The sequence below is a fragment of the Zootoca vivipara genome, chromosome 3 (genome assembly GCF_963506605.1).
Source record: "Zootoca vivipara chromosome 3, rZooViv1.1, whole genome shotgun sequence".
In the NCBI taxonomy this organism is placed as follows: Eukaryota; Metazoa; Chordata; class Lepidosauria; order Squamata; family Lacertidae; genus Zootoca; species Zootoca vivipara.
The window spans coordinates 65,795,895-65,822,111 of NC_083278.1; the positions used below are offsets into that span (position 1 = coordinate 65,795,895).

The window sequence follows — 26,217 nt, forward strand, 5'->3', positions numbered from 1 at the left end:
TAGGACACAAGTTATTGAACACAGGTTGAAATGTCACATGCTAGCATTCCAGCTGCCGGATATAGTGTAGCTAAAAATACACATACCTTCGAACAATTTCTAGGGATGATTGTCAGAGGTGTCCTGCTGGCAAAGGAAGTGATTTTGGGAGGCCGTTTGCAAAAATGTTCCGCAAAGCAGGGAAGAATGTTCTCTCCATGGTACTTTAAAACTAATGGTGGGTTTCAAGGATTTCCTTATGGTTTTGTCTGTTTCCATTTTCTTACTTGCTGTTCACTGTGAGTATATGGCAAGACACTGTTTTGTGGTAGTTGAATGTTTAATAAAAGTGCATAGAGATTGTCTGGAAGATCAGGCAGTGCATTAGATAAGGGCAGAAATCTAACTTACTCCACCCCTTTTCACCCATTCACTTTGTAGAAGTGTTCAGTACTAAATGGAGCAACATGCACTTGTTATTTGGATAAAGGTAAAGGTACCCCTGACCGTTAGGTCCAGTCGTGGACGACTCTGGGGTTGCGGCGCTCATTGTCCGCAGACAGCTTCCTGGTCATGTGGGCAGCATGACTAAGCCGCTTCTGACAAACCAGAGCAGTGCACGGAAATGCCGTTTACCTTCCCGCTGTAGCGGTACCTATGTATCTACTTGCACTTTGACATGCGTTCACTTAAGCGCTTCTTAAAAGCATTAGGCACAGTGAGATAGGACATTAATAAATCTCAGCCTCAGGTGTTTGTACACAATCTAGGAATGAAACAGATATTGACGTACCATAAATAAAGGAAAAGAGCCCAGATAAATCAGGAGATCAAATGTACTGTATATTCCTGCTACAGGTAGGTAGCCGTGTTGGTCTGAGTCGAAGCAAAATAAAAAAATTCCTTCAGTAGCACCTTAAAGACCAACTAAGTTTATACCAAAATATAAACTTAGTTGGTCTTTAAGGTGCTACTGAAGGAATTTTTTTTATTTTGTATATTCCTGCGTATAAGACTACTTTTTAACCCAGGAAAATCTTCTCAAAAGTCGGGGCTCGTCTTATACAGCAGGTCATATTTTTTATACAGCGAGTATATCCCAAACTCTATTTTTTAACTGGAAAAGTTGAAGGTTGTCTTATACCAGTGATGGCGAACCTATGACACGCGTGTCAGCACTGACACGCATAGCCATTTTTGGTGACACGCGGCCGCATGCAGAGACCTCACTTCCGGCCGGCGGCGGAATGCCACTGGCGACGCATCTCTGGGGGCCTTGTGGACTTCCGGCAAGGCAAGATGGCGGTCGGCACGGAGCCGCGGAGCTCCTGAAAATGACCAGCACTGCAGGAGCTGCCGGATGGGCTCCCGAGCCACCAAAACCGCCACCGCCCGGACACTGGGGGCCACCAGTGCAGCAACCGGGGAGCTGCCGGACCCCACCCCCACCCTGTGAAGCTGACGGACAGCCTCGAGGCACTCTGGAGGCTGGAGGAGGAAAAAGGAAGCCCCGGCTCTGCTGCCGCCCCCGCAGAAAAGAGGGAGAAAAGAAGGAAAAACAAGGCAAAGGAGAACAGGGGTCTGCTCACTCCGTTGCCGTCCTCGTCGCCCCCGCCTCAAGGGAGAGGAGGGGGCCCTTGGAGGAGGGAGAAGAACCCCGACCCCAACCTCGCTGCTGCTGCTGCCACCACCGCCACCTCGCCACCATTCCCGGAAGAGAGAAGAGACACCCAAGTAAGCTGAAACCCCCTCCCTGTTGCCCCACGCAAGCATAGCCGAGTGAGGGGAGAGGTGGGCTGAAGAGGGCCACAAGGAGGCACAGGCCCAACCCGAGCCCACCTCCCCAGCGACAGACCCGTTGGAAGAAGGCCTGAGCCCAGAGTCCCACTGGGAAAGACCTCTGGGTTTTGCCTTATTTCCCCCCCTTTTTAATATATATTTTTAAAATAATAAAAATAATAATTTTTTCTCCCCTTTTTCCTTTTCCTTTTTTTAATACATATTTGTTATTTAAACTATAAATATTGTGAAATTATGGTTTTTTTCTCGAAGTGACACACAACCCGAGTTATGCTCAGTTTTTTGGTGAATTTTGACACACCAAGCTCAAAAGGTTGCCCATCACTGTCTTATACGGTACCTGATCTTCTGAAAGTAGAGCTTGCAGTTGGCACTGAACATAAATACAACACAGAGCAAGCCCCATTATCAGCAGGGAACTTCCTTTGCAGCCTAATCAGACGGCCATCTAGTCTAATCCCCTGCAATGTTGTTTGAAAGCATCAAAGTGGCCCATCAAGGTTGGGGTAGAGGAGTTCCGAATCAGCCCTGCTGCTCATCCTATTCCCCACCTCTCCCAAGACAAGGAAAATGGAATTTTAGAGAGGAACTGTCGGGTAAAACTGTGAAAGTTATATTTTATTCTCCTTTAGCTTTTAACCTACTCATTTAAAAAAAATCAAGGCTTTTTAACCAGCTACAGTTAAAAGCTGATCATTGAAAATAGAACTAACTATCTAAAGTTAAAAGTTAGCCATTTCCTTTTGTTTGCAACCTGTTAATTCCTATGGCTTCTACAAAGAGACAAGTAGGAGGCAATCAGAGAAGCAGAATGTTGGAAAAGACAGAAATTCTAAGTCAGAAAAAGTCTTAAGACCTGATCTAGGAGTGGAGGAGGAAGCACAGGCTCTTTAAAGAAAGATCACGAGAAAAATATTTGGGAACAACTCATCTCTTCTCTCCAGCACTCAGTAAATCTGCTCAGAAGGTGCAGAAATAAAGGCACAGCAAATAAACAACATGCACAGTAATCTGACCACTAGATGACACTCTTGTTCCGCGCTATTTGAACTGTTAAATTTCTAGATTACCAACACCACCAGCACCAAAAACCTGAATGCACGGAGCAGGTTAATGAAATAATCTTGCTATGAAGAAAGAAAAGAGGAAAGTACACATAATAAAACGGGATGCCACCTTGACTAGGAGGGGTAGATTTGCACAAGGAACCTTAATTTATAATGGAAGGTGATTTTTCTTTTTTGAGATTGTTTCATTCACATGGAACCCCTACTTAGCAATGCACTGATTACGCTGCCAGCTGACCATGAAAAGTCTTTAAAATGGCAGTTTCCTGGAGAACAGCGAGGTGGCAGCACAGCTAAAGGTGAGCATATTGAGAAGCCTTGGCTCCATTATATACAGTGGTACCTCGGGTTAAGAACTTAATTCGTTCTGGAGGTCCGTTCTTAACCTGAAACTGTTCTTAACCTGAGGTACCACTTTAGCCTCCCGCTGCCAACGCGCCGCCACACGATTTCTGTTCTCATCCTGAAGCAAAGTTCTTAACCCGAAGTACTATTTCTGGGTTAGCAGTCTGTAACCTGAAGCGTCTGTAACCCGAGGTACCACTGTATAAAAAAGCTACTTTGCCATGGGAAAAAATGCCTTATTTACATAAAGTGCACTTAATTGCACACAATGAATGAGTAATTTCAGTGAATACTGAGCAACTTGAGCCCAGAGCTTTCCAAACTTTTCATGTTGGTGACACACTTCTTAGACATGCATCCTTTTGTGACACAGTAATTCAGTTTTACTAGCAAACCAGAGGTTAAACGAACCCCTTTCCAGCCCCGAGAGAAGTGCAAGCAGCATTCACATGACACATCTACACACTGCAGCATGACACACAGTTTGGAAAGCTTTGCTTTAGCCCCATATTTTTATGTTACATTCGTATTAAGACACTCATGCTGCAAGTCTCAACACATTTTCTTCATCATAGTGCCATTACTCGCAATGAGACTGCTCTAGAGTAAATAGATCTAAGGAGGTTGTGACCTCAATGCTGCTGTTTCATTGTTCAGATGGTGTCCCCAAGAGTTGAACCTAAATGTTAAGATAGAAAGGTACATGTGAAAGACTTTTATGTCTCTCTAACTGAAAATGTAAACCATTTTTTAAATACTTTGGTGAACTTAATGCTTCTCCCTTAACACTCATCCATACAGGAGAAACTGAGCATGTGATTAACCACTTGTAGAATGACTGAAGGGAATTTTAAGTAGCAGTCTAGTTGTGCTTGTCGTGGGGACTATGGTGTCACTTCTGTCATTATGATAGGTTGAGCTCAAGCCCATGAACCAAGTTTGTGACTACCTGATTTCTTAATTGATAATGCTTGCTTCAGTTGACAGAGCTTTCCCTGCTTAACACTGCAACTAAATACTTAATGCTTTTGGGTAGTCATTGGGATTAATGAACATGGTCAAGTATAACCGCAAAACTGAGACAAAGGGAAATATTTTACTCCTCTGTTCATTTTCCTTGATATCCCACTGAAAATATTCATGCTGCAACAATGATTTTTGTATTTCTTGATGTTAAAGAATAGGAAGACATGAGACTTGCTAATCAATCTTCGTTATATTCCAATGGTTCTCAGATATTGCCCATCATCTGTGGAAGATCTTGGAGAACCGGTGTAATCCTGTACCACGTACCTGGGAGTAGGCACCACTGAACGTAATAGTGGATTAGATCTGAGTTGATATATATAGGGCAGAACTCATATAATGCCCTATCACAACCCAACAGTGGCGTATTGTGGGTTGCCTGCGCCCGAGGCGGGGCAAGTGCTGCACCCCCCACCAGTGGACTGGGTAGCTGGGGTGGAGGCATGCACTTGAGGGGCGCACTAGCCCACGAGGCACATGACTGCTGGTGCGGCGCTGCGCCGCACCAGCAGTCATGTGCCTCGTGGGCTCGTGCGCCCCTGCTGGTGGTGGCCACATACCGTCTTGACTTGATGGCTCCAGCGCTTCCCAGCTCAGCCAGCCAAGGGGCAGGGCACGTGGGCATCACTTTGCCAGCCACAAGGAGAAAGAGGTGTGACCCCAGCTTCTAGAGCCCAACCCAGGCCCAGTTTGCCTCCCCATGGCTCTAGAAAGGGGCAGAAGCTCAGCCACGCAAGGAAGCCTCTGGGAATTTTGTGCCCATGGTCACCACCCCTCTGCCCCTCCAACACTACACTACGCCACTGCAACTCAAGCTTCAAGAACAAGGTCTATGTGCTGTTTATTTCAGTTCTGCAGTTTCTGCTAAAGCTTCACATATCCAAAAAGCAAATTCATTTCTGTTTGTTATTTTGTTTTGCCCTTCATTCCACCTCACTCCAGGCACAGCTGCAATATGCACTCCTAAAGTTGTAGTCAATGGGCAAAATAGCACTTCTCCCAGCAGGGTTCTATACGTCCTCATCCTATTATCCATTTCTGATTTCAACCGCATCCATAATAAAGTGATCTTCATTCAGTGTAAATACAGTTTCATTCTAGTCTAACAAGCCTTGCCAATCTTTTCCCCACCTCCTTTCCCCCCCCCTTCATTCTAAGTCACTCACCCTGATACCAGGAAAATTCACCTCTCACAGTGATAACACTTCTGCTACTCAGTGAACTACAGCAAGGACTCAAAATGCGTCTTCTGTAGCATACCACATTGATTTGCAAAGGCGAGAATAAATCAAAGCAGTGAAGAGATGCCACATTGAGCTAGAAGCAAAAACATTACATCTTGTTGCAGGAGGCTGCCCTAAGTATAGGTTGTGGGGAATGAGAGCAGGGTACTTCAGACACTATGCTTGTTGCTTCCTATATAGGCCCCATTAAAAGAACCGCTCCTGGATCTGTCGGAAATTACCGCTTCTTTCTTTAACAGAGTAGCAGCTGATCCTTGTTTCCGCACAGCACTCCTCTTCTCTTCACAAAAGCTTGATGTTTCTTTCTCTATGAAATTTATATTTTTAATGTGTCAAGTTTCTCTGAGGTTCAGTACAACACTGAGGCGAAGGGAAGCCTCCGGGCAAACCACCACGGAGATTCATTCATCACTTACTCTGTGGCTCCTGTCAATGCCCTACATTAATCATTTCATACAGAGGGGGAAGAAGAAGAAAAACCACATCTTTTAAAACTATTTGGAAATAAAGATATACAGCCTTAAACTCAATCATAGTACAACTGTGCCTTTTATAGCAAGCTTTCCATACAAATTTGGTCCCCAAACAGAAGATTATAAAATATAACTGTAGCGTTCAGTAATATGCAGGTTTTCTTGCTCTGTATACTCTCTATTGGTTTGTTTTTTTTAGTGTTTTACCACTCCCTTGTACGTGCACGTATGTATAATGTTGTCATTTGTCTTGTTCTTCTGGTGACACACATGGGATGTTTTGCACTTCAGGTTTTATTGCGTGGATCAGTAAACGCATTATCTGATCCCCTTGATCCGTATTTTACACCTCAGTACAACCGCAATGCCTTTCTTTTGTTTACTGTCGAACAAATCTACTGCTATTTATATGCCAATTCTTTGGAGTTTTTATGGATTCTCCCCTCGCCCACACTTTTTGGAAACTTCACCATGAAGTATGTGAGTGTCAGGTTTCAAATACATATTCTTAATGGTTTATCAATGGCCAGAGCAAAGAAAAACAGCACTTACAGGGAGGTGGAGAGGAGGGAAGAAGCAAAGCACCTGAGTTGGAAAAGTGTTATGATCTCAGCTGGAATCTAAAAAGAGATGGAGTGGAATCAGGTAGAGAGAAAAAGGGGGAGCAGAACAGTCTGAAAGCATAGAAGGTAACTAATCTGGATCTAGGGGCACTTCCAGACTATGTTACTATTTTCAATCACATACCAGGCACATTCAGGTTGTGTAATTAAAGTAGATTTTGAGCTCTTGTGTAAGGATGCCATACATCTGGGGGAACCCAGACGTGTCCTCTCTTTGAGCGCCAACATGCCCATCTGGGCAGATTTTTACAGTTTAAAGGAAATGTTCAGGTTGGCGTTGGGGGCTCAAGCATTTCAGGCTTGGGCTGCTGTGCATGCCGTGGCTGCTGCCAACCCGAACCATGGAAACAGGAGTCCACACCTGCGCCGCACACCTCTTTCTCCAGCTTGGGGTTGCACTGGCTTGGCCTGTCCTCTTTTTTGCTCTTCAAGATATGGCAACCCTGTCTTGTGTGACAAGCTTGCTCCCCTCCCCGTGTGTTATGTCTTTGTAGATTATGAGCCTGAGGGGAAGGACCTGAAACTGATTTCTGTAAGCAGTGCTGAGAGCCTTTTTGGCTAAAGGGCAGGATATAAATTCTGTAAAGAAATACATAACAAAAGGGGGGGTGCAGGGAAGCCTTGAACAACACATTTTCATTGTTAAAGATCAAAAAAGGTTCAGACAAACTAAGACCCAGTACTCCTTAATAATTCTGAACTTGCAAGCTTTGTGTTCCATGTTATAAAGATTTGTAACCGATTCAGTTTCATGAGATTGTGTATCTATGACCAAGAAGGCTATATACTCTAGAAAAGACCTTACAGGACAGATAGGTCTGGTTCTTTTGTTCCTATAAAAACTGCACAATAGTAACATGTTGTATCTTCACTACCACACAAACCCGATCTTATTTGGACCACCAAATGAGGTACAATTGTAGTTGTCATTTGTTGTTGTTGTTGTTGTTGTTGTTGTTGTTAATGTGCAGTGACTGGATGGTGGGACTGGAGAACTGAGGTTCTGCCCATCACTTTTTTATTCTAAGCATGATCTAAATGTATTAGCATTTATATATATTATTGTTGCTGTTGTTTATTAATTTATATAACGCTTATATGCAAAAATGGCTTCTAAGTGGTTTACAGCTATAAAATCAATTAGAAAATCTAAACATAATTAGAATGCACAATAACAATTCCACCAGAGCATTTAAAGATCCCTAATTAAAATATACAATAAAACAAGCCAGTTAAAGAAACACAACAACTGAAGCAGTTAAAAAAAACAAGTTCAGAGGAAAACTTGCCTAAACAAGTACTTCTGGGACCTCTCATATTGCAGCAGGGAGGGCATTTTACAACACTCATGCTGCCACTGAAATACCCCACCTCCAGGTTACCATAAGTTGATAGAAAACCAGCCAAGTCCCATTTGCTAATCCTAATGCTCACAGAGAGGGGAAGATTGTTTTTCAGATGACCTGTTTGCTTAGCACGCAGAATACGTGGGACTACTGAGCTGGTGAGAACTTCCCTCCACTACTGTGAGGTTGTTTTTAAAGCATCACCTTCACTCTAAGCAATCTCGGGTTACAATTTAAGGACAAAGTAAATTCCTCTACTAAACACAGAATGCCCAATGTTCTGTTTCAAGATGGCACAATTCCACCAAAATGAAGAAAGAAAAAGAAAAATACACCAAACAGAGCTGTCAGCTACCATTTCCAAAAGAGGTCTAGATTCTAGAAACTTTCTTTGTTGTAGTAAAACTGAACACCTCTTGGATCAGCAGATGAATACCAGCTGCACTTCTTTCGAAGGGTTTGAGACAGAGATTTAGGTCCGCAGAAGAAAACACCAATGTTATTGCTGCCAAGAAAAGCAAGATACCCAGATTAATTTCAGAAGGAAGGAAAAGGGGGGGGGGGAGAGAAAAAATAATAATAATATGTAATGCCAACTTTATTACAGAGCATAAGAAATATGCTTCCAGCTTCATGACCATTATTTGGGGGATGCTGTCAGAACACTGAATGGCAAGATGAAGTTTGCACTGCCCTGGAGCTCCCCGCCCCCGTTTCTGAAAGTCACCCTTTGAAAAGGGTCAGAGGGCTAAATATGGATCAAACATTTTATAGGATAAAAATCCTTTAAAGCATGAACTATATGGACTTGAAAGCAAAGACTTTATATTCTGTCATTTTTGTGTATCACAGCTAATTTCATGTGGCCTCCCAGGTCAATGGTTAGGCACCTCTGGATTAGGTAGGCCACCAGATAGATTCCATTTGTATATTTTATATTCCATACGTATCATTCCTAAGGCTTGAATCCTTGCTAGGAAGTAAACTTTACTTGTCTCAATAGTGCTTATAGCTGAGTAATCATACATAGGATTGCCATGCATTTTTTCTCATTTAAAAAGACATTCTTATTGGTCAACTGGCAGGTCAATAGTGGGCACTGCTAAACAGGGACTGGTGGGTCTGTCAATTTCATTTTCTAATTCTTCCCATCTTATATTCACTTCTCCACATTTCCACAACAGCTTGTAATTAAAGAAAACATTTCCATGAAAATTCACCAGCATTTTAGTGCGAATTTCTCCTAATACTGTATTGCTTGTATATATACACATGCTTGTATATAATTCTGCCTAATATACACATTTATAATGCACTTTTCACACGTTACTTTCATTAGTATACACATATTCATACACACTGTATACATTACTTGGAGAACTAGATTGAAAAATTTGAAGAAATGCAAATTTCAAATGATGGCTGCATTTTGGTATACACACCGTTTCAGATTACATAGATTCGCCTTTAAATGCAAACTGAATTGAATTTCTCCCCCACCCCTACTGCTGTTAAGAAATCACAAATGATTTTTGTTTATGTCCTTTTTCTGGGTGATGAAGATAAAATAAGCTGCGGTGAGTGCTTCAGAGGCTACTGGGAACAAATAAGCCTTTTCTAAGCTTTTCTTAGCAAAACTCTGGAGTTCAACTTAGACCTTTCAAGCTGAGATGAACTAATAACATAAAAGCATTGTCTTTACATCCACAGCCAATTATGTTGGGGAACAAACACATCCTTGACATCGTAAGAAAAAGGCCTCACTGTTTATCTCTTTAATAACCATTTTCAAGGGAAATTAGTGTTACTTTGTCCTTTGTGCTGAACAATAATTGGATTGTGTCTTTCAATTATAGCTGGACAAATGCCAAGATATTTTAATACTTCAAATATTAGATTCTCCTGTCCAAAAATTAGATTTTATTGGCATTGTCTATCCAAAATTTCTTCATCTAAAGTTTTATTACACATAAAGATGCTTTCAGCGTAAGAACTCAGCTCAAATTATTATTGATAGTGTGATTGATAAAGTGGTACAATTTTTCTTCCCTACCTAGCTCACTGGGGAAAATGCAGTATAATGACATTACTTGCTAATTTGCCTTACCTTGGATGATTTTCTGCTATACGTTTGAATTCTGTGTCCCAGTTTGGTCGTCCATAGAAGGTCTTTTGTTTCAAACCAGTAATTACATCCAACTTTTCATCATAATGTAAGGCAATATGAGTAGCCTATATTGTTGAGAACCAAAAGGTAATTATTTGAGAACCAGCAAGTTTAACATCACCTTCAAGTAAAAAAGTAAAGGCTATAATCCTAACACATGGAGGAACAGATTAAAAGAGGCACTCAAAAGTCTAGATCAGGGATGCCCTCCAAATGACCACTGACCATGTTGGCTGTTCTGGTGGGATTTATATTCCAAGCTCATATTCTCCTGGGATAGCTCAGTCCGTAGAGCATGATACTCTTAATCTCAGGGTCATGGGTTCGATCCCTGCGTTGGGCAAAAGATTCCTGAGTTGGGCAAAAGATTGCAGGGAGTTGGACTATAGATGACCCTTGTGGTCCCAACTCTACAATTCAGAAGACAGCTTCATTTGTTATGATTGTGGTATTGTTGCTCTAAATGTTCACATTCTGTGGGGATGTTTCTGTAATTGTGGACCTGCCCAATCTCATGAGTGGCATCTGGTGCTGGCATGCAGACTTTCCACATTAGCAAGCAGATTCACATGGGTAGCCAAGCTACATACATCATGCAGCATCCACTCAAGGTCAGCAAGAGATAATGGAATTCTGTACCTATGCCTCCCTTCCCTCTACTCTTTCCCCGTCTCCCAGCTGCATATTCATACCACTTAACCCAGGGGTCCCCAAACTTACCTGGCTTTGGGCCGGATGCCCGCCACGCCGATTGCGTGGTGGGCCGGAGGGTGGGGGAGCGCGCGGCTGTGCACGCCCATGCGCATGCGCAAATGCTATCTGTGGCACACTCCCGACCTGGAAAGCGCCAGAAATAGCTTGTGCGCATGTGCAGAAGCCTCCTCCGACCCGGAAGTACACTGGAAATAATGCTTGCGCGTGAACACAAGCTATTTCCATCACTTCTCTGGGTCGGAAGTCGGCAGCCACGCCGCACCGCGCCAGTAACAGCGGGCAGCGGGGGTCCCCGGAGGCCGCATAAAAGAGCCTCGGGGGCCGTATGTGGCCCCCGGGCCGTAGTTTGGGGACCCCTGCCTTAACCCTTGCTTCCAACCTTGCATTCCTTTCATTATTATCACAGTAGCATCAGTTTGTGTAGCAGCCTGCACAGTGGGCAGGAATACCTGCCCTGGTCATCAAACTCCTGAAAGATAAACCCAAATTATGTATAGATAGAAGATAACCCCAGTGCCTTCCTGTTTCTCCATCAGTTAACCAAAATAGTTCAGTTCAGTTCAGTTTTATTACAGCAAAAGCCAGCAATACAAAGTACCATAATTCCAAACAAAAAATCAGCAATAACATCACCCGAAGCAGAACAGTGACACAAAATGAATTTGCAATGTATTATTCAATAGAAGAGATTTACGTTTCTTAATAGCTAAAGTGCAGAATATGGCCACATCATATGATACTGGATAGTTAGTGATGAATGTACAAGTTGTGGAGAAGTTGTGAAGTGCCATAAAGAGGAATTCAGTCAGGGTGGCACTGTCAATAAGGGGTTGGGAGCAGGCAGAGTCACGGGGGAAAGGAAAGCTGGAAGGAGGGAGGGAGAATAAAGAGTAAGAGAAGAACTAAAGAGAAGAGGGTTTGGGGAGCAGTTGCAGATCTGGCTGCCAATCTGCCAGGGCTTGGGTGCTCCTGCATCTGCAGAGAACCTGGCATCAAGTGGTGTACCTGGGACTACCGTGGTAAATATAGTTGGAATGAATACTTTCAAAAGACAAATGTTACAACTATTCACTCTAAGGAAGCTACGCTTTATGTGATTAGGCATTCATTTGATTACTGTTCCTTAGGCTGCAGTCCTGGAAAAGTAAGATTCAGTAACTCAGTCCCATAAGATTTCATTTATACCTGACTTTCATCCCAGCCAGTAAGAAATATGTGATAGCTTAGAAAATGGGCTTTCCCTTTCTCAGCCATTTGTGCTTCCAGCAAGCACAGGAGATCAGCAAACCACTCAAAGGCAGATGGATCTCGGCAAATCCAATAGAAATAAACCTGTCAAGGGAAAGTAAAACAATTCAACAAAGTGCAAGCTTTCATCGGGCGTCCTATATGGCTCTTAAATTATTTATTTGGAGATAAGTAGCTAATCTTATAGCTGGCTACTGTGCTCAGGTGTAAATTTATACTTGATTTTCTATCCAGCATTGACGATGTAGAGTCAATTTTTAAACATACTCCAGCAGTCATTCATATACAGTTTAAACGGATTTTTGAAAATCACAGCCACTGCCTCTAAGGCACTGAGATGTAGACATTCTTAATGCTCAATCTAAACTGCTTCCAATAATATGACAGCACAAGGGACTTGGACCAGGGAGATTTGGTTCAAATATCTGACAAGCCAGGATGCTCTGGCAACTAATATAAGAATTTGGCAAGTTTTGGCAATCAATATAAGAATAGTAACCAACATTTCTATAGCACTTCTTAAGTGTTCAAAGCACCTCACATCCTTTACCCCAGTAATTCTTACAACAACCCACTGAGGTAGATCTTTATTTTTATCCATATTGCAGATGGCTGAGAAGAGTGGCTTGGCTAAGCAAGCCCACCTGATGAGTCACATGTGAAGTAACATTTAAACTAGGAGCTTCCTGGACTACATCTCACACACTTAGCCACTACATTGCACCTCTTTTTAGGCTTAATTTTCATAATGAGTTCATGTACAATTACTGTCAGTTTTCTGTCGGTAAAATGGGAGTTTCAGTGACACACCTCCCAGCATTTGTACAAGGGCAAGACACCTCCCCCTCAACGCATTACCTTTTTGTGGAATACTGTGGAATACATGTAGAACTGAAAAGGGCGGGTGGTGGAGGAAATGAATTAATAATTCACCTCAAAACCTATCACTAGCAGGGCACCAGCACTTTGGCATCATGAATGCCAACTGACACAGTTAAACAACAACAATAATCAATACATATGTTCCATTGGGTGAAATATAGTGCAGACTTAAAACTTTGAATATCTAGAATTATATTAATGTATTTATGCTGAGTTCAAGGCCCCATCTGCACTATACCTGTACATTTAAAGCAGCATCACACCACAGTCATGGCTTCTCCCAAAGAATCTTAATACTATGGGCCATTTAGCTAAGTTTTGAACAAAGGTAAGAATAAGCAGCTACGGGTAGGATTTGCCTAGGAAAAAGCCAGACAGCTTTGCCTCCCTTACACAAAATGCCACAAATCAATAGAATTGGGACATTAGCTGGAAGGCAAGTGGCTAGTATAACCACGATGGTTATTTACTGAAATGATCCCCCCAAACGAGCAGGTGATGCAAAGCATATTTGCAAATGAAATATGTAACCACAATACTGATTACCTTTTCCAGTCTTAGTCCTGTGCTTAGATTACAGCATTTATACCAAATCGATTTCAGAATGGAAGCAAAAGGAGTGACTCCTATTCCGGCTGCAATGAAGACACTAATTTGATACTGGAACGCATCTGTTGCTGCTGCTCCAAAGGGCCCATCTACAGCTAGTCTGTAACAAGAAACATTCAGCTAAAATTAGAAGTCTGCCACTGTTTTCTTTTTGTTGATTTAACTCTATGTGGATTTTATTTTTCTAATACAGTGGTACACTGGTTCTCAAATGCCTTGGTACTCAAACGTCTTGGTTCTCAAACGCCAAAAACCTGGCCATAAGTGTTCCGGTTTCCGAACGTTTTTTGGAAGCTCCAATGCAACTGTCAGCTATTGTTTCTGGGTCACCTGCACCCATCAGAAGCTGCGCCTTCATTTTCAAACATTTCAGAAGTCTAACTGTCTTCTGGAACAGATTAAGTTTTTTTGCTATTTATTTTGTATTTTGGTTTTTGAGGCTTTTTTGTTTAATTTGTTTTTGTGACAATGTGGAACCCAGTTCAGCTACTGATTGATTGATTGATTGATTGATTGTGTGACTGCGGAAATGGATAAAAGCCCCCTAACCAAACAATGACTTCAGTGCAGGTAAAAAAAGAGAGTTAATTTTAATTTAATTTTTATTATCTACAATGCTGTCTTATTTATTTTATAGTACAGTACATTGCTTTCCTTTTATGGATCAATGGTCTCGTTAGATAGTAAAATGCATGTTAAACTGCTGTTTTAGGGGTTGTTTTTAGAAGTCTGGAATGAATTAATCTGTTTTGCATTACTTTCTATGGGAAAATGCACCTTGGTTTTGGAACGGACTTCCGGAATGGATTAAGTTTGAGAACCAAGGTACCACTGTACCTGTTATTTTAATATACGGATTATTAACTGTCATGGGTAAATGGAAGAACGGTGGGATATAATTTTTAATAAATACATAAATAGAATATGTTAAAGGACAAAATAGAATCATTCCAAAATGATGACTTGGTTATATTTGTTACAAGAAGAAGGGCACAGTTTTCCATGGGTGCTGCTTTGCTATCAAAGAAACTATTTAGCACAAGAGAGCAGGAGGGCTATGTGCATAAGGGCTCTGGCCATTTTATTTAAGCATGCAATTGCAATTTTAAGGATTCCGGCAATCTGATTAGTGACTTAATTGCATGGCCAAATTTAGTGAGAGTATTTGCATATTTAATTATGATTTAAGAAAAAAAGCATCCTGCTTTAAAAGTCTTATTTTCCATAGTGTGCAAATCAAGGCACAGAGGAACTGATTTAATTTTGGAATGTTTTTAATCAGTTTGAAAACTTCTTGCTATGCAGTGAAGGAATGAAAAAATGTGAGGGTGGGGATAGAATTATATATATATATATATATTAGCATGTAATTCATAAACATATGAAAATGTCTGCATTAAAAGGAGTGTTCAGAGCAAAACGAGCATGCCACCAATTCAGGAAGGGAGATTCCTTCTTCTCTCACACTGCTTCTCAGTCCTCCTGGCTAGATAAGTCTTTTTCCTACGGAGCCACTTGCTCTTGAATGCACATGACTGGTGCCCGACTGCCCATTGTTCTTTCTTAAATGCCATGCTTAAAATCATCTAACATCTTTTCTACTTTGAGGATATTTTGAAGACCTAATCCCTGATTCATTGGATAAAAAGTGGTTTAGTGACACAAACTCAGAAGACTTAAAATTCAGGATTTGGATTTAATATATAGGGTTTATATTTTAATCCTCTCTGGGGCAATCTGGTTTTTTAAAAAAGGATAGTTAATCATACACAGGAAGCTGCTTTATACTGTCTTAGACTATTTGCTCAGCTAGCCCAGGATTGTCTAATCCAAGGCGGGAGAACAGCAGGCCTTGCCATTTTCCAGGCCCTCTTCCTAAACTTAACTCCTTCCCAATCCACACACACTCTAGTCCAGGCTTCCTCAACCTCGGCCCTCCAGATGCTTTTGGCCTACAACTCCCATGATCCCTAGCTAGCAGGACCAGTGGTCAGGGATGATGGGAATTATTAAGCAGTGGGTGGACATATCAGACGACACGGAGATTTCTCCAAGTAGTTCTTTATAAGTAACCTGGGACTGAACTGAACAGCTCAGCCAGCCTGCTTTATACTGTATAGGCAGCCAGCTGTCAACATTGTTACAACAACAGCCCAGGGTTTCCCGCCTAAATTAACTGACGTGGACCTGAGTGAAAACTGTATACACAATACCCCTGGTGGCCGGGGTGAGAACATAACAGGAATTGTAGTCTCAAAACATCTGGAGGGCCAAAGTTGAGGAAGCCTGCTCTAGTCTCAGGCTACAGCCCCAATGGCCCTGTTTTGAAATGCTTCCCCGAACTATAATTAGGCCTCTCGCTAGCCTGAAAGGATGATAGAGAGATTTGGGTGTGGGGAGGGGAATGTGACTGTATGTCAAAACCTCTGATGTTTACTGTACAAGGGTAAGAGTCATGCCTGTTGCTCCACCTACATTTGCTCTGACCACCCACTACAGGCATGTGGCCCCCAAGGAACAGGGATGGCGGGGGAGTTTGATTCATTATGCGTTTAAAGCCAAATCTATCAGCCTCACACGTTCCGAAACAAAATGCAAACCAAAACACAGCCAGCTGGCCTTTGGAATTCTCACTTAACCAATTTTTGCAGTTCTCCAACTCATCAATGCATATATATTAGGGGAAAATGCATAAAAATGAAGCTCTCTATGGAAATAACATACAAAAACGCATTATATTAGGTGGGGATTGTTTGCAAGAAAGGGTCCATTAGTCAAAACTGCATGGAAAAATGTGTTTATTAGGAGATATTCACGCTAAAATGCTAAGGGATTTTCTGCAGGTTGCTGCAGAAATGCAGAGAGCTGAATTTAAGATTGGAAAATGGAGAAATACTAGGGTTGCCAGACTCAATAGAGGACAGGACTTCAGTGCCTTTAATTGCTCTGCTCTCTTTTGAGTCTGGAAACCTTAAAAAGAAACCAGCAGGCCTTTTGTTTAATTTCCAAGCAGAGGGTCTGCTGGTTTCTCCCAAACTTCGGCCCTCCAGATGTTTAGGACTACAATTCCCATCTTCCCCGACCACTGGTCCTGTTAGCTGGGGATCATGGGAGTTGTAGGCCAAAACATCTGGAGGGCTGCAGTTTGGGGATGCCTGCTGGAGGCTGTCCATGAGGGAAGGAGGCCTGAAGAAGGATCCCCACCCCAGATCCAATATGACTGGCAGAAGCTCTTTAGGATCTCAGGTAGAGGTCATCTTTGCCTCCACCTTTTACCTGATACCATTAACAAGAGATGCCCAAGGCCTCCTTGCAAACATTGTTCTCTGAGTTCTACCCCTTTCCTACACTGAAACCTGGTCATTTCCTATCAGGGTCCTTAGGCACCTTTAACTGACTGCACCTCAGTTCAGAAGGTATCCCTGACTGGTGGGGGTTTTATGAATAGTAATATTGCGTCAGGTCGCATGACATGTGCCAACTTTTAGGAAGCTGCAAGCAGACGGGAAGAAGATAGATTTGTGAACAACTTCCTGAGAACAAAATGCCAGCATCCAGCACCCACTGCAAATATTGCCTTGTCCCAGATACCCTGTTAAGTTGCTGGTACTATTTTATAATGATTAGGAAGGATGAAGAAAGTTTATTGCAAAGCTGGGGGGCGGGGAATAGCAAGTATGCTAACAAGCAAATAAGAACTGGCTGTAGAGCCAGAGTAGATTCAAAAAGTTTTACTTCCAATCTGGGGGTAATTTATTTTTATCTCTTTTATCCTTTGGTCATTTATAGGCACTGCAGCAAAAACAAACATTTCTGATTTTCAGTTAAAACATCTATCCTCTCCCTTCCCATGCAGCATAGTGGTAAGTATACATAGTTACTCGGAAGTAAATGCTATGGAGTTCAATGGAGTTCAAAAGTCCCAGTATTTGAATTACAGGGGAAGGAGTCTTTGTCTTTGTGTTACTGTTTTTAGAAAATTATGGAGGGACATGATTTTGCTAAAATTGGGGGGTAGGATCTGTGGATTTCATTAAGCCCCCTGCTTCCCCCCCCAAAAAAAGACATGTCCCTTCCCTATAAGTGAAGCACTTTATGGACCTTACAGTTGCAGACTTAAACAGTTGCTTAGCTTTCCTACTGAAAACCATGGAATATCAAAGTGCTTAGTTTTGGCTGGATCACGGGCATATCAAATAATATTCAATATCTTTTCCAAGTAGCATGAATTAAGCAGTCCTCCTGAAGGAAAACATTAATGTATGGGTTTTTTTCCTCCTGCCAGTGAGACTTCGAGAATGCTGTGTTTTACTACATCTATAATTATAATTTATACTATGTTTCGATATGCAAAAAAACCCCAAACCCTTCACAAATTGTTAGTTAATCAAAACAAAATGACAAGTTTGCAACACTGTAGTTAGTTAACAAACCTTGGCAGCTTCCACGGCTCCTTAAAGGTTTTCTCCTTTGCTCCAAAGGCGCTGAAAAGGGCTTCTGTCCAATCCCCAACTGACCTTATGTGTACACTGAAAAAGTCATCTTCTGGGGCTGAAGTGAGAGTGAAAGGGTGCCACTCCATCTGTGAGATAGCGGGGCACTGGAGAAAGATATACTGACCAGCCTCCATCTTAAAGCCACGTTTTTTCATATGAAGCTCCAGAACTCCAGAGGAATGAGACACCACCTAAGCCACAGTCAAATGACAATCAGCACAATATCTCTAGGAACCCAAGAGGTTTTCTTATACCAAGTCCACTGGTCCATCTAATTCAGTATTGTGTACACTGACTGGGAGTGGCTCTTTCCAGGGTTTCAGGCAAGGAACTCATGGAACTCACACAGCCCAACCTAGAGATGCTGGGGATTGAGCCTGCATGCAAAGCAGAGGCTCTACCACCGAACGGCAACCCCAAAATAGCCCTGTGCATCAACAAGGAATGTAATAATAAATGTGACTCAGCTGATTTTAAATGGGCAAATATTAGCTACCATTTGCACCTGGATGCATGACTTTTTGCTGGCCACAGCGCCTCCATATTTTTCACATGGTGATGATGTTGCATACCTTGCCGTTCAATTTCAGACTTGCCGTTGCAGGAAAACTTTTTTTCTTAACAGTATTATGAAAGTAAGGCAATATTGAAATGCTCATGTATATGGTAATGGAAAATGAACCCACGAACAGAATGTGCAATACACCAACAAAATATTGAATACAGAACTTTCTACTGATGAAGCAATATAACCATACATTTTTATTTTAATACAGATAATAAAGCTGATACGACATACACACCTTCGTAATGACAACCTCTTGCTGAAACCTCCAGAGCCTAATAATTCTTTCACAGATGTACAATATCACAGGGCATAAGACCCACTTCCAAGCCTGTTGGGGATCATATAAAGAGAAGTTTTAATGCATATATAAGCTTTAAATTTCTAATGGAAACCACCGCAGGCATTATGGTATTTCAGTCCATCTCCACCTTGTCTTTAAAGAGGATGCTAAGGTGGGCAATATACCCAAAATTCCTAAGCAAAGAGGAGGAGCGCTTGCCAAACACTCCACCACCCCACTGACTGAGAAGAGAATGCAGGTTTCCATCTTTTCCACAGGGGTTGGAAACTTATGGCCCATGGAGCTGTTAAGGGCTTGAATTTAGCCCAGTAACAAAATAGAAGCCAGTGCAGCTCTCTGAGCAGGGTGTAATATGCAGACAGGGTGTCACTCCTGTCAGTAATTGTGCTGCATCTTTCTGAACTAACTAGGTTCCCAAGGAAAGTGCAAAGAAAGCCCTACTTAGAATGTGTTACACTAATGCAATAAGGGCGCGGGTGGCGTTGTGGTCTAAACCACTGAGCCTTTTGGGCTTGCCGATCAGAAGGTTGGCAGTTCGAATCCCCGTGACGGGGTGAGCTCCTATTGCTTTGTCCCAGCTCCTGCCAACCTAGCATGCCAGTGCAAGTAAATAAATAGGTACCACTGTGGCGGGAAGGTAAACAGCGTTTCCATGTGCTCTGGTTTCTGTCACGGTGTTCCATTGCACCCAGAAGCGGTTTAGTCATGCTGGCCACATGACCCGGAAAGCTGTCTGTGGACAAACGCCGGCTCCCTCGATCTGAAAGCGAGATGAGCGCTACAACCCCATAGTCATCTTTGACTGGACTTAACCATCCAGGGGTCCTTTACTTTTACCTTACAATAATGCAATATTAAAGTAAGTACTGTAATGCCTAGACTACTGTAGGGAAACTGTGAGAAATGGAATTCTCTACCTGTTCATTGTTCAGAGTCCTGAACTAGAAAAAACAATGGGAGGCATTTCCAAGCTTCTGGGAATCAAGAAGGGGGTGGGCTGTAGAGGGTGCATGGTGTCAGTGGTGGGCTCTGCCAGGGCATAGGGCTGCTTGCACCTGCCTAAGCATGATGGATGCTGATGCAAGCCATGCTCAGTTGTTCAGGACATAGATCCTGTTTGGCTCAGAGAGTATAAATGCATGCTCCGTGAAATTGTCACTTCTCTTTTTCTAACACAGGCTCTCTAGATTGGATTCTTGAACCTTTAAGAAGAGAGACCCAATTTCCACTCCCTGATTCTGCTGTACAATTAGCAAAGTTTTCTAGTATGATGCATTGGCCAGAAATTGACCCAAAAAGTTCAGTTATGCTGAAATGACCTATTTTTATTAAATTGATTGGGCTGTTTTATTGTCAATAATTACACTTAGCAGATCTATGACATCAAGTTGCTTAGACCTCAAGATATTATAGCTGATAATTGCACTTCATGGTCATATATACTGATCATCCTATTGATCAAATGTACTTAGCTGACCATATATATTAACTGGTCATTCTGTTCAGCTTGAGCTGCAACAGCTTTAGATAATTAGATATAATGGAAGATGCAGGATTTTTTTAGACATGCAAGCATTCATTCTCCTGTTTTAGTTTTAGTATCGGAAAAACAGCTTACAATGGCTTATTTTAGTCAGCAGAGGATATGCAAAATGAATGTGCTTTCATTTATTGACTTTGCAACTCAATTATACCAAAGTACTTAGATTTAAGTTTCTCTTTAATTAATACTTTATATATCTTAATAAAACCAGGAATAATAGTATGCAATAGGGAGAAACACGGGGCAGTTGCCCTAGTCTGTATCCAGTGCTGAACAAAACTAGATCATGTTGCTATTTGCGAATATTATTGTTTAATCTTTGTTCTTTTAATTCATCAGATTCACACATTACCATCACATTTTAGATTGTCTAAAAAACTCTCATTATTAAAGGAGCTGATTTATATTCCCACATCATCAATGCACTGGGTGCAAATGAATGGAAAGACACTAGTTCCAGTTCATAATAATTAAAATAATCATTCCAAAGCCCACAATTGGGCAATACGTATTGTTATCAGAACCAGCTAAAGTGATACAGGATAGTTGTCTATAAAATTATTGAAACCTTGACACTGTAGGTTTCTCACATTTTTCATTATCCTCCTCCCCAGTTTTCCAGAGTATGGTACCATCACAGAACCAGTTGCAATGATTTCTGTTTAAATTTAACACAACATTGAGACAAAAAAATACACTGGGTTGTATCCACAGGGGACATTTTCACTAGCCGAAAGAGGCACCTGATATTCAATTATTCTCCCCTGACCTACTCAAGCCTCCTATGCCTTATTCCACCCCATTTAGAAGGATCCCTCAAACATCAAGGACCATGGTTTGGGGGTGGGGGTGGAGGACACTTAGAAATCGATAGCAAACAGGCCAAATCCTATGCCAAAGGTTAAATGGACATAAATCTGACATCAGGAATCATTAGACAGAGAAACCAGTAGGAGAACACTTCAATTTCCCAGGACATTCTATACAAGATCTCAAAGTAGCTGTCTTATTACAAAAGAATTTCAGAAATAGACTGGAAAGAGAGAAGTTGCTGAATTGCAACTTATTACCAACTTAAATCCATGGAGAGACCTGGTCTGAATAGAGACATTGGATTCTTATCTCATTATACATGGAAAAGCTATTTTTAGCCATCTCACCCCTTGCTTTTTCCTGTAAGACCAATTGCAGTCGTTAACAGTTATCAACAGCTATCAGTCAGTCAATCTCCCATTCCCACCACCCTTCTGAGTAATACCCCTCCCCATCCCCTCACTATATATAAGGGTCTGGTGACTTCTGTTTCAGTGTCTCTGAAGAAGTGTGCATGCACACGAAAGCTCATACCAATGACAAACTTAGTTGGTCTCTAAGGTGCTACTGGAAGGAATTTTTCTATTTTATTTTTATTTTGTTTCGACGGCAGACCAACACGGCTACCTACCTGTAACCTAACTCAGCTACCCTCTGGAATGGATTAGCTTTATTTTTATTTTATATAATGAAATTTATACACCACTTGATTGCAAATAGAACCCCTAGGTGGTTTAGGACCCTCCTCCCCAATAATCACATTGTCAACAAAAGACAAAGTTAAAAATAGGTATTTTAAGCAATCCAAAATACAATTAAAACCAACAGTTAAAATAAAAACAGATTGAAACACATGTCAACTTCTACATGTCTGGATAGGTTTGCCTAAAGTGTTTTTTAGCAGGCACCAAAAAGTGTACAGCAAAGTTACCTGCTTGATGTCAAGAGACAGGGAGTTCCAAATTGTCGGTGAAGCCATACTAAATTGTTGATTTATTACAAGTGCAAAACAAATATTTTGTGATACCTGTAGGAGTCCCAGTTCTGCAGTTCAGAGTGGTCAAATGGGCATATATGAGATAAGATTATCTGAGTTCCACAAGCTTAATGCTTGCAGCAGGGAGTCTAAGGTGTCACCACAAGATCAAAGTCACTCCACTGCATCGACATTCTTCAGCATAATAGGATTGCTGCTCAGGCTATAACTCATCTCAACAGAAGTACTGGAGGTAAAATATTGCTCTGGTTTAAGAAACTGCAGTGGTGCAAGTCACCAACGAAAAGTAAATCATTGACCTAATTACTAGCTACAGAAAAGTGAAAATCAAGCGTCTTTCTTCTTTCTGTTTGTATTGCACAGACAGAAAAACCCTGCTGAGGAATTTTTAAACTATTTGATATCCTCCCTGAGAATTCAGCCAAGGCTTTCAAATATGCTCCTTTGATCCTTTAGCAAGCAGCTGTAGAAAGTGCTATCTTTAAAGTGTTCTTTTTGTTGGAAATGAATAGTCTTTGATGACTTGTTGAGTGACCAAAGCTTCTTTCCTTGTATTCAGGACACTTGCCTTGTGCCAAGGTGACAAATTCATTAGTCCTGACATTAAATGATATCAGACAGGCTGGTGATGGGACCTGAGGACACAGGCTTTAGTACTCTAAAGGTAGATCACCATCACTTGGAGCTGAACCTGGACAAATCTATGAAGTGTGTTTCTTTTATATACGTTCTAAACACCTAATAACAGTTTAAATAACAGATGAATTCTTTAAAGAGATGATTGACTTCATTCCTTGGCAAGCTTGCTGAATTCTCCATTTGTGACACTTTTGAGACCCACTTTAGACCTAATGTTGTTGGCCTTTTTACTGTCCTGGAAATAGGCATTTCCATTTCAGTGCTACTGTTTGTTTTTTAATTATTATTATTATTTCCTGCCCATCTGGCTGGATTTCCCCAGCCACTCTGGATGGCTTAAAGTGATACTGTTTAAGCGATACTGTTCATATAGGCTTTGTTTTACACCTTTGTGTGGTTCCATCAGTGTTGACCAGTTACTCATATGTGCTCAGAGAGATTTACAAAGTTGAATCTCAAAATCCTCCAGGAGATATTCTCCCAGAGTTTGCTTATGGATGGCTTAGTGGTGGCATTGTAAATCAGAAGGGTTGGGTTTTGTTTTTTTAAAAAACAATGACCTGGTGACAGTCAACCATACATCCTTACCCAGTGCTGCCATGGCACAGGCACAAGAAACAAAACTCCTTAAGGAGTAAGATATAAGGCTGTAACATTCATTGCTTATTTAACGTTCACAAAGACTTCTTTGTGAATGTCTACATTAGGAATGTGGTAAGGAAAGCTTCCTTCTTGGACATCCTAATATCTGTTGAGTTCCACTCAGAGGAAATATTCCAGGAGGCAGTGAATGACCTGTAAAACTAAGTGGTATGTGCCAACATTGTGTTTTCCCAACTTCAATGTGTTTTCCATCTGTTTCATAGACCAAATCATCTTAATCTGGTATGACTTTGAGATTCAAGATCCATCAGCATTCAAAACTATGCAATAGGGACTAGTCCACCAGCCTCAACCTGCCTATCTTCTTACTTACTATCAGTCCAGAGCACTGGCTGTCAGCTTCCTCCTCCTTAGACTCAGTGTTGCAGAACTCAGAGGAGGATGCTCACAAAAGTAGAATTAGTTGGCATTGCGAGTCATTTGTTCTGGCTCCACCTTCCCTTGGTCACCTTGAGTTCTACCCAATGGGCCTCAGCCACCACTGAAAGCACAATGAAGCATCAGCTATGAAACTATGGAGATCGATTGATCTATCTATCTATCTATCTATCTATCTATCTATCTATCTATCTATCCACCTACAACACAGAAAGCTGCTGTATGCTGAGTCAGAGCATTTGTCCCTCTAGTCTACAATAGGGTTACCAGACATCCCCGTTTCCCGGGGATAGTCCCCGGATTTACGAATAAGTCTCCAGACAAATTCCATCCCTGGAATGTCCCTGGATTTCATCTAATGTCCCTGGGAAACGCAGCAGCGGCAGTCTCAGCAGCCCGGAGCTGTTGGCTCTGGCTGGCTTCAGGAGCTGCCCGGAAGTCCCCATATGATGGTGGTGCAGGGGCTCCAAGATGCAGCTTCTGGGCTGCTACCATCTTCCCTGACCCCAGCAACTAAGCTGTGAAGGGAGGCTTCATGCTGCCTATTGGAGGGGGCAGGGATCTCTCAGTTAGGCAACGGGAAGCCTCCCTTCCCAGCTGAGGGATCCTCCTGCTTGCACGCAAGTAGGAATGGGATTGGGGCTGCTCCGATGGGAAGGGAAGCATTGCGCTGCCTGAGAGATCCCTGCCCCCTCCTGCTGGCACACAAGTAGGAGTTGGGATGGGGCTGCTCCAAAAGACAGTGTGAAGCCTCGCTTCCCAGCTGAGGGATCCCCACCCCCTCCTGCTTGCACACAAGTAGGAATGGGATTGGGGCTGCTCCGATGGGAAGGGAGACATTGCGCTGCCCGAGCCTCGCTGCTGCTGCTCTCAGCCCTCCTTCTCTGCCTTCCATGCCTGACCCACCGTGCACCGCTTCCCCACCACCACCACTGAAGAACCAACAACTCAGGGGCTGCCCAGGCTCATGGAGAAAGGTGATACAGTGGTACCTCGGTTTATGAACACAATTGGTTCCGGAAGTCTGTTCATAAACTGAAGCGTTCATAAACTGAAGCGAACTTTCCCATTGAAAGTAATGGAAAGTGAATTAATCCGTTCCAGACGGTCCGCGGAGTAAGCGTTCATAAACTGAAGCGAACTTTCCCATTGAAAGTAATGGAAAGTGGATTAATCCGTTCCAGACGGGTCCGCGGAGTACTTAAACTGAAGCGTTCATAAACTGAAGCATGGGTGTAATTGGTTCCGGAAGTCTGTTCATAAACTGAAGCGTTCATAAACTGAAGCAAACTTTCCCATTGAAAGTAATGGGAAATGAATTAATCCGTTCCAGATGGGTCCGCAGCGTTCATAAACCGAAAATTCATAAACCGAGGTGTTCATAAACCGAGGTTCCACTGTAGAAGCCTTGGAAGAAGGGGAAACATGACGGTTGAGGTCAAGGCAGTGGCTGTCCTTCTGCCACCGCCATCACTGCAGCATCAACGTCCCGAACATGTTTTGTTTTGTTTATTTGTTTATTTGTTTATTTGTTTGTTTGTTTGTTTGTTTGTTTAAGTGTCCCTGGATTAATTGAAACCTTAGTCTGCAAGTCTGGTAACCTTAGTCTACAATGACTAAGAAGCTCTCCAGAATTCCAAGCAGGGATCTCTCCCAGTCATACCTAGCGATGCTGGAGGTTACCCCTGGGACTTTAACCATGTAGAACAGGTGCCCTACCACTGTCACAGCCCTTCCCCAACCTTGAGTACATTCCTTTGGGTGTGCAGGGAAGGAGACGTGCCTCACGGATGTTATGCGCATTAGTTTCAGTGCATGGTATTGCAAGACAACTGCTGTCTTTATTCACAGTATTTATTTCTATGGAGACACTAAGTTTTTAGAGATACATTAATATGCGTGCAGGGTAGTAGCAAATAATAGTTTTATGTGGGAACCAATCTAGGTCAGTCATTACAATCCTCCTAAGTTATTGATGTATTTTTTCCCATTGTATTTTAACATGGTAATTTTATTCCTGCTTTCTTTCTGCACAATCCTAATCTTTTGTGAATAGTAGCCTAAAAATATCTTAATAAATGTTAGATTTTTGTCACTCAGGCATGTGACAAGCATGCACATGATGGTTACTTAATTACCCCCTGTGGATTTGCATTCTTTGGAGAGTTTGTTTTTGAACAAGATTTCAAACTCTTAGACAGCTTACTATTGTTTTCTCATTTTGTATTTTTTTTTAAAGCCTCGACATAAAATATTGTTCTTTGCACTGGGTGGTCAGGATGGCAACCTTATTCTA

At 42.0% G+C, this 26,217-nt stretch overlaps 1 protein-coding gene across 1 annotated transcript in view; it reads right to left on the bottom strand.

Moving 5' to 3' along the window:
- Positions 1-7,959: 7,959 nt before the first annotated feature.
- The window catches only part of NOX3 (NADPH oxidase 3), a 29,746-nt gene continuing 11,488 nt past the window's right edge, over positions 7,960-26,217 (bottom strand). The window contains exons 8-13 of the mRNA XM_035110657.2: positions 18,823-18,915; positions 17,957-18,210; positions 13,461-13,623; positions 11,970-12,116; positions 10,011-10,135; positions 7,960-8,408 (exon numbers count right to left, since the gene is read on the bottom strand). Coding sequence (XP_034966548.1) covers positions 8,282-8,408; positions 10,011-10,135; positions 11,970-12,116; positions 13,461-13,623; positions 17,957-18,210; positions 18,823-18,915 — 909 coding nt within the window. The 3' untranslated portion in view covers positions 7,960-8,281. The remainder of the gene's footprint in view (positions 8,409-10,010; positions 10,136-11,969; positions 12,117-13,460; positions 13,624-17,956; positions 18,211-18,822; positions 18,916-26,217) is intronic.